General features: G+C 38.5%; 1 protein-coding gene across 4 annotated transcripts in view; it reads right to left on the reverse strand.

Annotated features, from left to right (window-relative positions):
• rump (heterogeneous nuclear ribonucleoprotein rumpelstiltskin) overlaps positions 1-14,282 on the reverse strand; it is a 100,630-nt gene that overhangs the window by 65,207 nt on the left and 21,141 nt on the right. For 2 of the 4 annotated variants that reach the window (XM_071690722.1, XM_071690721.1), the window contains exon 5: positions 5,648-5,704. The exons of the other annotated variants lie outside the window; for them this stretch is intronic. In XM_071690722.1, the coding sequence (XP_071546823.1) occupies positions 5,648-5,704 (57 nt within the window). The remainder of the gene's footprint in view (positions 1-5,647; positions 5,705-14,282) is intronic. 4 annotated transcript variants of the gene reach the window in all.

Genomic DNA, 14,282 nt, shown 5'->3' on the forward strand with positions numbered 1-14,282 from the left:
CGACAAAGCGAAAAAAAAAAAAAATGTATGCAAGTAGGAGAGCTGGCCAGAGAGCGTTACTGGATTACGTGTTAATTGATAGGCGCGCGAGAGAGAGACTTTTGGATGTTAATGTGCTAAGAGGTGCAACTGGAGGGATGTCTGATCATTATCTTGTGGAGGCAAAGGTGAAGATTTGTAGAGGTTTACAGAAAGGAAGAGAGAATGTTGGTGTGAAGACAGTGGCAAGAGTAAGTGAGCTTGGGAAGGAGACTTGCGTGAGGAAGTACCAGGAGAGACTGAGTATAGAATGGAAAAAGGTGAGAGCAAAGGACGTAAGGGGAGTGGGGGAGGAATGGGATGTATTTAGGGAAGCAGTGATGGCTTGCACAAAAGATATTTGTGGCATGAGAAGCATGGGAAGTGGGCAGATTAGAAAGGGTAGTGAGTAGTGGGATGAAGAAGTAAGATTATTAGTGAAAGAGAAGAGAAAGGCATTTGGACAATTTTTGCAGGGAAATAATACAAATGACTGGGAGATGTACAAAAGAAAGAGGCAGGAGGTCAAGACAAAGGTGCAAGAAGTGAATAAGAGGGCAAATGAGAGCTAGGATGAGAGAGTATCATTAAATTTTAGGGAGAATAAAAAGATGTGAATGTAGGTTTGCAGCAGGGGTGTGTGATGTCTCCATGGATGTTTAATTTGTTTATGGATGGGGTTGTTAGGGAGGTGAATGCAAGAGTTTTGGAAAGTGGGGCAAGTATGAAGTGCTGGGGATGAGAGAGCTTGCAAAGTGAGTCAGTTGTTGTTCGCTGATGATACAGCGCTGGTGGCTGATTCATGTGAGAAACTGCAGAAGCTGGTGACTGAGTTTGGTAAAGTGTGTGAAAGAAGAAAGTTAGGGGTAAATGTGAATAAGAGCAAGGTTATTAGGTACAGTAGGGTTGAGGGTCAAGTCAATTGGGAGGTAAGTTTGAATGGAGAAAAACTGGAAGAAGTAAAGTGTTTTAGATATCTGGGAGTGGATCTGGCAGTGGATGGAACCATAGAAGCGGAAGTGAATCATAGGGTGGGGGAGGGGGCGAAAATCCTGGGAGCCTTGAAGAATGTGTGGAGGTTGAGAACATTATCTCCGAAAGCAAAAATGGGTATGTTTGAAGGAATAGTGGTTCCAACAACGTTGTATGGTTGCGAGGCGTGGGCTATGGATAGAGTTGTGCGCAGGAGGGTGGATGTGCTGGAAATGAGATGTTTGAGGATAATATGTGGTGTGAGGGGGTTTGATCAAGTAAGTAATAATAGGGTAAGAGAGATGTGTGGAAATAAAAAGAGCGTAGTTGAGAGAGCAGAAGAGGGTGTTTTGAAATGGTTTGGGCACATGGAGAGAATGAGTGAGGAAAGATTGACAAAGAGGATATATGTGTAGGAGGTGGAGGGAACAAGGAGAAGTGGGAGACCAAATTGGAGGTGGAAAAATGGAGTGAAAAAGATTTTGAGTGATCGGGGCCTGAACATGCAGGAGGGTGAAAGGCGGGCAAGGAACAGAGTGAATTGGATCGATGTGGTATACTGCGGTTGACGTGCTGTCAATGGATTGAATCAGGGCATGTGAAGCGTCTGGGGTAAACCATAGAAAGTTCTGTGGGGCCTGGATGCGGAAAGGGAGCTGTGGTTTCTGGCATTGTTGCATGACAGCTAGAGACTGAGTGTGAACAAATGGGGCCTTTGTTGTCTTTTCCTAGCACTACCTCGCACACATGAGGGAGGAGGGGGATGTTATTCCATGTGTGGCGAGGTGGCGATGGGAATGAATAAAGGCAGACAGTGTGAATTGTGTGCATGTGTATATATGTAGGTGTCTGTGTGTGTATATATATGTGTACATTGAGATGTATGGGTATGTATATTTGCGTGCATGGACGTGTATGTATATACATGTGTATGGGGGTGGGTTGGGCCATTTCTTTCATCTGTTTCCTTGCGTTACCTCGCAAACGCGGGAAACTGCGACAAAGCAAAATATAAATAAATAAATAAAAAAGATGTTTTGGAAGGAGGTAAATAAAGTGTGCAAGAAAAGGGAACAAATGGGAACATCAGTGAAGGGTGCTAATGGGGAGGTGATAGCAAGTAGGGGTGATGTGAAAAGGAGATGAAGTGAGTATTTTGAAGGTTTGTTGAACGTGTTTGATAATAAGTGGCAGATATAGGGTGTTTTGGTCGAGGTGGTGTGCAAAGTGAGAAGGTTAGGGAGAATGCTTTGGTAAACAGATAGGAGGTAGTAAAAGCTTTGCTGAAGATGAAAGCCAGCAAGATAGTGCGTTTGGATGGTATTGCAGTGGAATTTATTAAAAAACGAGGTGACTGTGTTATTGACTGGTTGGTAAGGTTATTCAATGTATGTATGACTCATGGAGAGGTGCCTGAGGATGGGAGGAATGCTTGCATAGTGCCATTGCACTAAGGTAAAGGGGATAAAGGTGAGTGCTCAAATTACAGAGATAAGTTTGTTGAGTATTCCTCGGAAATTATATGGTAGGGTATTGAATGAGAGGGTAAAGGCATGTACATAGCATCAGATTAGGGAGGAGCAGTGTGGCTTCAGAAGTGGTAGAGGATGTGTGGATCAGGTGTTTGCTTTGAAGAATGTTTGAGGACAATATGTGGTGTGAGGTGGTTTGAATGAGTAAGTAATAGTAGGGTAAGAGAGATGTGTGGTAATAAAAAGAGTGTGGATGAGAGAACAGAAGAGGGTGTTTTGAAATGGTTTGGTCACATGGAGAGAATGAGTGAGGAAAGATTGACAAAGAGGATATATGTGTCAGAGGTGGAGGGAACGAGAAGTGGGAGACCAAACTGGAGGTGGAAAGATGTAGTGAAAAAGATTTTGAGTGATTGGGGCCTGAACTTGCAGGAGGATGAAAGGCATGCAAGGAATAGAGTGAATTGCTACAATGTGGTATACCAGAGTCAATATGCTGTCAATGGATTGAACCAGGGCATGTGAAGCGTCCGGGGTAAACCATGGTAAGTTCTGTGGGGCCTGGATGTGGAAAGGGAGCCGTGGTTTCGGTGCATTATTACATGACAGCTAGAGACTGAGTGTGAGTGAATGTGCCTTTGTTGTCTTTTCCTAGCGCTACCTCGCACACATGAGGGGGGAGAGGGTTTTTATTTCATGTGTGGCAGGGTGGCGATGGGAATGAATAAAGGCACACAGTATGAATTATGTACATGTGTATATATGTATATGTCTGTGTGTATATATATGTATACATTAAGATGTTTAGGTATGTATATTTGCGTGTGTGGACGTGGATGTATATACTGTGTATGTGGGTGGGTTGGGCCATTCTTTCGTCTGTTTCCTTGCGCTACCTCACTAACGCGGGAGACAGCGACAAGTCAAAAAAAATAAATAATAATCAGTGAACCTGATTATTCTTCATCAAATCAGTATCTTTCAAATATAAAGAATAAAATTATTTAATACAAAAACCCCCAGATTTTTTGGCAAAGGAAAGAAAACCAGCACCAAATTCTATAAGGTTAATAAGCTTGCACAGACAAACTTGAAATCAAACATCCTCTCAGACCTTTCAATCAACGTTAACAATGCTTATATCCCCGCATAACCACCAATATCATTGTGCAAGCATGCTTTCACACTATTCACGCCATTCCACTTAAAGGTCCTACTCACTCTAAGCCTTGTCTTGCATAAATCTGTCTAATGTTCCCCATCTAAAAATTCTTCTAACCTCTCTTACATTCATCATCTATTCATCTTACATTCCAAACACCGACATGGACCTTCATTTCATTAAACGTTGTTATGGTCATGCCCCTTTTGCAAGGAATATTCACAAAACTGTGGTCCTCAGCCTAAAAAGGAAACAAAGAGAGGTAAAGAAACCCAATTCTCTTTGTTCCTTACTACTCACATCCACCATGAATTAAATATAAGACATCAAGTGAAACTGAAAGGGTTTTGCTATATGCAAATATATAGAAAGTTTCATCAAAACAGACTGAAAACTTGTCAACAAATGAAACCCATGGCATAAACTGTTCATGAAACAAAATAATGATACACTGCACTACATATGGGAAAGATGAAATCTGAATTAAGGATTATTAGAAACTTTACAAAACACCATCATATACTGGTTAGAACACAAAAAACAGATGATCAGTGCTCTCATACAATGAATTAACAATAATATGACCTATCAGACTTATCAAAACAATGAAGCCACTATCATACTGAACCCATAAATAAATAAATAAACTACAATTTAGAACATTAAAACCAATCCACCTGTAACCAATGCACCACAGATAATGCTAGTTTTTCTACTCAGAATGAACAGCAAAAATAAGGAATTTTTTGTTTGACCTGAGAAGGAACTGGTAAGTGAACACCATCATCAAAGCCATCTCATTATCACTTCATACATATGATTATATACCCTAGCCAAAGCAAAGTACCCAATTCAATGACCAACCTCAAAGGAAGAATGAACAATTGGGCGGCCTGCAACCTGACTATCCCATTCAGAATTCATACCTATCCCAATCTGAACCTGGGTGGGCCCATACATGCCCCATGGTTAGTAATGCTAACCACAAAAATTTCAAAACTGCAACTTACAAAACAATTGGTCAGGGGAACATAGAAATCATTTCCACATGGTTAATAAGTGCTATAAAACGTACAAACCACTGCAAACAAATAAGGATGAAATTCTCCAAATAAACATCAAACAACAATCACCTATACAAGTGCTAAAGCAAATTACATTATGGCAAATAAAATTTTCATGAAAATATTGATTTCTAATATCTTTCTAATAGTTTTGTTTTGTCTGGTGCTCAACTTGAAAAACAAGTCCTCAGATTACCTCACCCATGTGGTGAATAACTGTCTGCTGAAACACTCACCTTCAGTACACAAATGCCACTGAAGTATCACTGAAATAATGTTGGTAGTGGTACTGGGACACCAGATGCCCTCTTTCAGACTAGGTACTGTGGTGCAAGAAGCTGATGATGGCAAATGCCCCTTTAGGCCTCTTAAAATCAAATAAGAGTTGTATATATTTCCCTTTTACGAGATACATGCCTATAAACCACATCAGCCAGTGGGATTTACAAACTTTCAATGCTTGTCACAAAACTACCTGAATTGGGCAACCAACCCAACATATGTTTTGGAAAAGAGTTCCTAGTTTCAAATCAAAAGATAAAATATGGCTACAACAGCAAAATATCCATGTTTGTATGATTGGTTGCAACTACAACACTGCCAGCTTTGCCAGATCTTCTTATAAATGCCTTCAAAGCTTTGTCACCCAGTTCACCAGAGAAGGCAAAAAAAAAAAAAAAAAAAAAGCCTTACAGTCTAATATAACACTGTCTTACTTATCAGATCCAATAGGGTGAAGTAACCTACATATGGAACTTCAGCAGAAAAACTCATTATACACAAACAAGGGTAGAGCTCTTATTGGCAGAAGAGATGCCTTGAATGAGCAAGAGTGCAAACAGCTTTACTTTTCTTTTACTAAGGTACCTTACCATGGTTTAATGGGTCACTGTCCTACTCATGACCTCTTAAGGGTATCACTCAAATAACCCTCAGGCAGAAAACCTTTTCTTCCTTACCATTCTGTTTGCAGGCCGAATCTGCGCTAGATGGGCAAGTGGCAAGTCATCTGCTTTCTGTAAAGATTTAGATGCATTACTTTGAAATTCTAATGGTTGAAATTGTCATGCTAAAATACGAGGAAATGTTTCAGTTATGCTGCTCTAAAAATAAAACAGCACTTTTTTCACAAATCAATTATCCAAAAGTTACCCCTTTCCCATACATAAATCTGCTTACTGAAAAACAAATACAATATGACCTCGAAATAACATGCACTTTTTTTCCATTTCCACTTAATGGGAGTTCTGGCTACAAAGTCATACATCAAAAGTATAAGATGTGCAAGGCAGAGCAAAATAATGTATCTTTGTCACCAGAGCATCACAATTAGGTCCAAGTCTAATAAAAATCGAAGAGAACATAACTCCAGACTGCAGATGCTCTTTCTCTTCCAATGGAGAGCAACAAGCCTAACACATCTTCCCTGACTTTAAACAATACTCATGAAAGTTTCTGTATGAAATTAATAAGTTTTAAAATTAATGACAATTCTGCTTGGTAGTACAAACTGTAGAAAGTATTATTCACTCTTACCAGGACATTAGTTACAACAAAGTGCATAACTGTAAAGAAGGCAGGATCTGTTGAGAACACAGATATCCTAATCTCTTGAGCTGTAAGTGCGACATAATGTATGCATATCTTAAGCACATCTCTACTCAAAATACCTACATGACATATGGTTCAACAATCCCATCAGACCCAACAAATACACAGATGCAAGGATAAATTATTCATCAACTTTAAAGCTATGCCAAAGATGGACAAATTGAATATTCTTGCCCCGAGATTATATTTCACAGGTCTCATTAAAGCAAGATGTAGAAAATAAATTTAGCTTTTTTTGACCTGACAACATCAGGCAAAATGAAACCTGAGCAGAAGAATTTTAGCCTTCCCAAGTACAATCAAAATACAACATGAACTTTCAGCAGCAGATACACTAAGCAACTGAGGAATAAACTTTATATCCATTGGGATATACACATGGAAACCTAATTATTTACAATCCTCAAGTTTCACTAATATGTTACCCAAGACAAACTTAATCACAGCAAATTCATATTGTTATATGAAAGACAGGGATGCAAAACACAAGTCCAGCTTCAGTTGTTGGCATAGAATGAATAAAATTAGTAGTCTACCCAAATCTGGTTAAATCAAATGATCATATCTAAGGAGTATTTAAGATTCAATGTCTGCAATGTTTAAGTGTAGATGTCTAGTTAAGCACATATTTATTTACAAGCTGACCACAGACATATGGGTGAGTGATTTCGCCTCATTTTGTGGCAAGCAGATCAAAATTAGTAAGACATGTTAAAACCCCACATGATTAATTACAGCTAGCAATAAGAAATATCATAAGAATGTAAGGTACTCAAAAAGGGGATTCTGCAATGGTTCTTTATACAATCCCCTTTCAACAAATTACATGTATGACAACATGTAACCTTCAGCTGCATACATGAAAGGTATAGGGGTTTATGCATGTCCTTGCACATTACACACACACACACACCTCTCTGTTGAAGATTTATGACTAATGTAACATGAAAACAGACTGCACATCAAAGGCACTCATAATTCAACGATGGAGTGCAAGTATGCAAGCATCCATGAGTATAACATAAAAGCACCTCCAAACCGAACTCCAAAACTACATATTCAAGTGGCTGAAAAACCTAGCACTAATTGGCTACACACATCTTCTGGAAGGAGTGCAAGTTTGCTCTAACACAAGCAACCCACCAAAACTTCATTACAGTTGTTCGAAGTGGCTTCAAAATCAAATACTACAGCATTTACATGCACAGCCTAACAAAGGTTCACATCATATGAGAAACAAAAACAAGCAAACATCATGAGCTGTAAGCATTCACTCCCAAGTTCTTAATATTGCCGAAAACTGGGTTGAAGTAAAGATAACCTCTACAGGGTATCAATAATGGTGCATAAACAGTTTCATGATTGATAAAAAAAATATAAGAATATCCCCATACTTTCCAGATAAGACAAGAAAACTGGTCAAGACTTCATAAGAAAATTTACCATACATAGACATCCTCTTGAGATACGACTATACAATCTAAGCATAGTGCGTGAGAAAACTATGCATTAACTTGATTGTACAACAATACCCATGTAAGCACTAGATGCTGATAAAACAACCGAAAAGAGTCAAATCCTGATTTAAATCAGTACGGCATATAACCATCATGTAATATCCACCAAAACATTTCAAGATTAGTAATAATCATCCAAATACAAGTCAGAGCAAGACTATCATTCCCTACTCATCAGTGAGGGAGGACAAGTAAAGATTTTGCAAAGAATACAAACATAATGACCTAGTTCTGTTACGAGCGTTACAGTAAAACTCAACAAATCATTTCATAAGTTCTGCAAAAGCATCCATTACTTTAATTCTCATAACTGTTATTAATCTGAAGGCTTCTGTATACAGATAGGATACCTACAGAAAGACCCGTAACATGCTTTTGCTCAAGGGTCATATCTACCGGGCAACCTTACCCTAAATTTGCCCAGTATTTCGAGGTCATAGTGTATACAGATGCATTACTGATGCCCATGAAATCAAATAAATCTTAACAATATGAAAACCTTTCATTAAAAATATAAAAAAAATGGCTTTCCAACCTGAAAATCAAATAAATTAATCTATAACATGTTTCCTTCCCTGAAAATGAAATTTATGAATCCATTATCATTACTAGACATCCTGTCCATCTCAGTTTACATGGTTCAGACCAACAAAAACACTCAGTACCCAAATAATCATATATTTGTTGCATTCACAAAAGAGAAAGGAAAGACATACAGATAGATGAAATTTGCTTAATCTGCCACACATCCTCTGGCCTTAGGACTGGTTACTACTTTTCACCATATCAAAACTAGATCTATGCCACAAATGCTAAGATCCACTAGTGAAAAAAAAAATCCCATGAAATTCTCAAAATGCATACATATCCATAATTATGCCAATTTTCAATTCACATCCATTGGTTACAGGCCAAGCCCACTAAGATGGGACCATTACTAACAGTTGTCAACAACTTTCCTTCGATCACAACAGGACTTCACCTTAAAGTGCGAAATAATACCCAAGCTGAAATTAAACTACCTGCTTCTTTTTCTCCAAGTATACTGATTATGGAATGTGATACAGAATAGTTGTTCCGAGTAACATGGACTACTTGAGTGTGTACTTTCCTGAGCCAAAAGTCACTCTTGTGAGTCATGTTTGTCAAAAGATGTTCCACGAAACACCAGTAAAAAGAACTAAAGGTTACCAAAAGAAATGAAACTGGATGAATTAAACAGAACTGAAAAAGGAAAAAAATCACCAATTGACATACAGATATTAGAAGACTTTGAAAATTCAAGAAGTGCTGACAAAGAAATATTAGAATTTCAATGAGAAGGACAAATACTAAATGACAAAAAAACAAAGAAATTGGTATGGAATACTGAATCCTAGCACATCACTCTTACATACAAACTACAAAAAACTGAGATTGCTTTCAAACTTGGAAAAAATATAAAAAGACCATGAAAACATGCAACGTTACTGATCAATACAAACTCGACATAAAAAAGTGAACAAGACATCTAATAAAGTTTTGATGAGAGTGCCATTACAGATGGTGAAGTAACTGAGAGCTAAGCAAGATCAGACAGAAATCCAGGTATCTTCCTCAAAGTTGTCAATGGCAAAACCAACATGATTTTGAGACAATGCCTAGATGAAAGAAGCACAGTAGAGATTCATATAGCTGGAATGTATCATCAACTCAAAAAAGGAGTATGTACTCTGCAGAAACACTATAGACTACCAAGTTTGATATCACTTGTCACTTGCATTAAAAGTCCTTGAAAGTGTGATGAGGAAACATAATGGAACCCCAAAGTAATAACCATTATATCAGCTCACTACAACTGCATTTGTAAAATAGTTATGGAAGAAATAAGGGATATTTTTCTTAAGTCTGCCAAAGCAATCTGATAAGTAAAAATACTGAAACACCCCACTGATAAGACAGAAATTACAACACTTTGTTAGAGGCAAAACAACACATGAAAAGTCCCAGTAAATCAGAAAAGTTCATCAAGGAGTTTCTAACCAAAGAAAAATTCAAAGTGGTCGAAAAAAGAACTTGCAATATATTTACCAAAGCTTCAAAAACCATTTACAATAATGATAAATGAAAAACACAAGGCAAAAGTATAATCATATGCTCTACAGACTATACTTATATTAGTAAATCAGCAGGACCCCATAAAGAAAAGCAAAAAGATCTAAATATAATACAGTTAAAGAGTGTAGAAAACTTGATGGACTTCCAAGAAAACAAACAAAATCAAAATCATGAAGCAATCAACAATATAACAGAGACACATTACAAGGGTTTAAGAAGGAAAGAGAGTGAGTTAAAAATCAATCATCAGAACCATCATTAACAAAAAGCCAGAATTTGAAGACCACACTGAAAACACAGGTCTGCCTCTACAGGGTGAAAAATAGGTCACGGAAAACTTTTTGTTGGATACTGAAGCACACATCAATATGCACAAGCATATAAACTTGTATTCCTGTATACAAGAGAAAAAAGAATAATTCTCATGTATTCCCTTCATATCTTAGATGGTGACTAAAACGAGCAGGAGCAGAGAACTGCAAACCTTACCCTCGTTATATTTGTTTCTAAAAGTTGAAGAGGAGGAGGCTCAGGATGGGATGTCGAAGTGTGCACATATTTAACTATAATGAGAAGGAAGAAATAGGTAACTTTCAGTAAAACTGAGCTCAAGGGGATTGAGGAAAAATGGTTTGTCTTGTTTTGTGGATAGTCAGGGACCAGTCTGAAGGTGAGAACTAGGGAAGTGGCAGCATTTCTTCTGAAAAAATTGTGGGAATGAATAAAAATGTAAGGAAGCGAGCGCACTAACAGGGAAAAAATGAACGTGGAATATTTGAGGTGGGTGATAGCTATTGCTTATGCGCCTTGTAACGTGAAGAGTCAGAAAGGAGTGTGTTTTGGAAGGAACTGAGTGTGTGTAAAGTCTACACTGATGCAAGGGAATGATTATCAGTGATGGGACAACTGAATGAAAGAATGGGTGATGTGGCAGTTGAAAGTATAATTGGGGAGCGTGGAGTACCCAATGTGAACAAAAATGGTAAATAGATTGTGGAGCTGTGCTTAAAAAAAATAAAAAATACATGGTTTAAAAACAAAGTTATTCATAAGTACATGTAAGCGAGTGAAGATGAAGAGTGGGTATTAACAGATCATTCTAATATTTGCTAACATAACTTTTGTCATCTTAATTATCATTCTAATGTGCATCTATGGTTACAGGTTAGGGATGATGTCAATTCCAAAGTCTTCCTCACACACAGAACCCTGAAGCTTTTTCCTGCTAGATAATAACCATACAAAGGCCTTCTTTCAAATTCTCATTACTTTACTTTTGCTTAGGCTTAATTTCATCAAAAATGTATCACACCAGATTTGAAGTCTAAAGAGGTCCTCTTGTGAGTTAATACAATCCTTCTACCTATCACTTCCTTCATGACTTTTTCACCATAAGCAAAAACACATTAGTGTGCGAGTACATACCGCCAGGTAAGCCATTTACATAAATTAGGAGTAATGATTCCAGAACTGAATCCTATGGTATTCCACTGGTCAACTCAATCCATTTAGAGAAGGCTCCTCCGACATGCCTCCGTTATTCACCTTCACAGATATGATCTTCCATCCACTGTAGGAGTTTCTGTTCATTCCTACCAGGTAATCAACCTTCATCATCAACATTCCAAGTAGTGGTGTCAAATGCCTTCTGGTTGTCCAAAAACAAACATTCCACCCAGCCTTCCCTTTTGTCTAAAACAGATTTCACTCTCAAAGAAATCCAATAAACTTGTTCAAAATGACCTACTTTCCCTAAAAACCATGTTGTCTCTCACTTAGATGATTTCTCCCAAGAGGAGTCATCCAATTGCTTCTAATTATATTTGAAAAGGGCTCACAGACCACAATCATTTGTGAGACTGGTTTGCAGTTTTATGTCTGTTCCTGCTCTCTATTCTTGTAAACAGAAATGGCATTCACCCTTACCCATTCCCTTGGGTCAATTCAGTATTCTGTTAATGTCTTTTCTGGCGAGATATGACATTCACCCTTACCCATCCTTAGGACAATTCAGTATTCTGTTAATGTCTTTTCTAGCTATCTCAAAGCTTTTGAACCCTTCTCCCAATTCCATGTTGCTGATGTTGGGGCTAAAATGTCTTCCATTGTGAAAATACTTTTGAACTTGTTTTTCACACATATCCAGACATATCCCAACATTATGCTCAACAATTCTTCTGTCTGAATCCGATAACCTGATTAGCTGCTGTTAATCTAACAAATGACACCTGATAAAATTATGGAAAAGTTTTTGATTTACTCCTGCCTACTCCTGAATATTCTTTTAAAAGTTTCTCTCTTCCTTGTTTCTTATCCTGGTATATACATATGTCTTGGGTTTACTTCTGCCTTGTCTTGAATAGTCTCATAATGGTTTCTCTGTTCCTTGTTTCTTATCCTGATATATTCATTCCTTAACCTCATATAACATGCAAATACTTGCTGGTAGGAATGCCACCTATGTCCTCAACACTGCACAACTCGGAGCTCCTTTGCTTATTGCCATCTCTTACTGAACCAGTTTTTCGTCCTCACCTCAACATTCCCTCTCAATTTGAAGAGAAAGTTACCAATGTTACAACTCCTTAACTGGTAATTTTGCAGAACCCCTCACCATAAAGGCCTGGTTCCTGAACTCAATTCACTAAACTTTATTTTACCAGATAAATTGGGGATAGGGGAGAAAGAATACTTCCCACGCATTCCTCACGTTTCATAAAAGGCGACTAAAGGGGATGGGAGCAAGAGGGTGGAAACCCTCCCCTCCTTGTATTTCAACTTTCTAAACGGGGAAACAGAAGAAGGAGTAACGCGGGGAGTGCTCATCCTCCTCGAAGGATCAGATTGGGGTGTCTAAATGTGTGTGGATGTAACTAAGATGAGAAAAAAGGAGAGATAGGTAATATGTTTCAGGAAAGGAACCTGGATGTTTTGGCTCTCAGTGAAACAAATCTCAAGGGTAAAGGGGAAGAGTGGTTTGGGAATGTCTTGGGAGTAAAGTCAGAGGTTAGTGAGAGGACAAGAGCAAGGGAAGGAGTAGCACTACTTCTGAAACAGGAGTGGTGGGAGTATGTGATAAGAGTGCAAGAGAGTAAACTCTAGATTGATATGGGTAAAACTGAAAGCGGATGGAGAGAGATGGGTGATTATTGGTGCATATGCACCTGGGCATGAGAAGAAAGATCATGAGAGGCAAGTGTTTTGCGAGCAGCTGAGTCAGTGTGTTCATAGTTTTGATGCACAAGACCAGGTTATAGTGATGGGTGATTTGAATGCAAAGGTGAGTAATGTGGCAGTTGAGGGAATAATTGGTGTACATGGGGTGTTCAGTGTTGTAAATGGAAATGGTGAAGAGCTTGTAGATTTATGTGCTGAAAAAGGACTGGTGATTGGGAATACCTGGTTTAAAAAGAGAGATATCCATAAGTATACGTATGTAAGTAGGAGAGATGGGCAGAGAGCATTATTGGATTGTGTGTTAATTGAAAGGCATGCGAAAGAGAGACTTTTGGATGTTAATGTGCTGAGAGGTGCAACTGGAGGGATGTCTGATCATTATCTTGTGGAGGCGAAGGTGAAGATTTGTAGAGGTTTCTAGAAAAGAAGAGAGAATGTTAGGGTGAAAAGAGTGGTGAGAGTGAGTGAGTTTGGGAAGGAGACTTGTGTGAGGAAGTACCAGGAGAGACTGAGCATAGAATGGAAAAAGGTGAAAACAAAGGGCGAAAGGGGAGTGGGGGGAGGAATGGGATGTATTTAGAGAAGCAGTAATAGCTTGCGCAAAAGATGCTTGTGGCATGAGAAATGTGGGAGGTGGGCAGATTAGAAAGGGTAGTCAGTGGTGGGATGAAGAAGTAAGATTATTAGTGAAAGAAAAGAGAAAGGCATTTGGACGATTTTTGGAGGGTAAAAATGCAAATGAGTGGGAGATGTATAAAAGAAAGAGGCAGGAGGTCAAGAGAAAGGTACAAGAGGTGAAAAAGAGGGCAAATGAGAGTTGGGGTGAGAGAGTATCATTAAATTTTAGGGAGAATAAAAAGATGTTTTGGAAGGAGGTAAATAAAGTGCATAAGACAAGAGAATCAATGGTAACTTCAGTGAAGGGGGCTAATGGGGAGGTGATAACAAGTAGTGGTGATGTGAGAAGGAGATGGAGTGAGTATTCTGAAGGTTTGTTGAATGTGTTTGATGACAGAGTGGCAGATGTAGGGTGTTTTGGTTGAGGTGGCGTGCAAATTGAGAGGGTTAAGGAAAATGATTTAGTAGGGGAGAAAGAATACTTCCCACGTATTCCCTGCGTGTCGTAGAAGGCGACTAAAAGGGAAGGGAGCGGGGGGCTGGAAATCCTCCCCTCTCAATTTTTTTTTTTAAT

Source organism: Panulirus ornatus, chromosome 48 (assembly GCF_036320965.1).
Source record: "Panulirus ornatus isolate Po-2019 chromosome 48, ASM3632096v1, whole genome shotgun sequence".
NCBI lineage: Eukaryota > Metazoa > Arthropoda > Malacostraca > Decapoda > Palinuridae > Panulirus > Panulirus ornatus.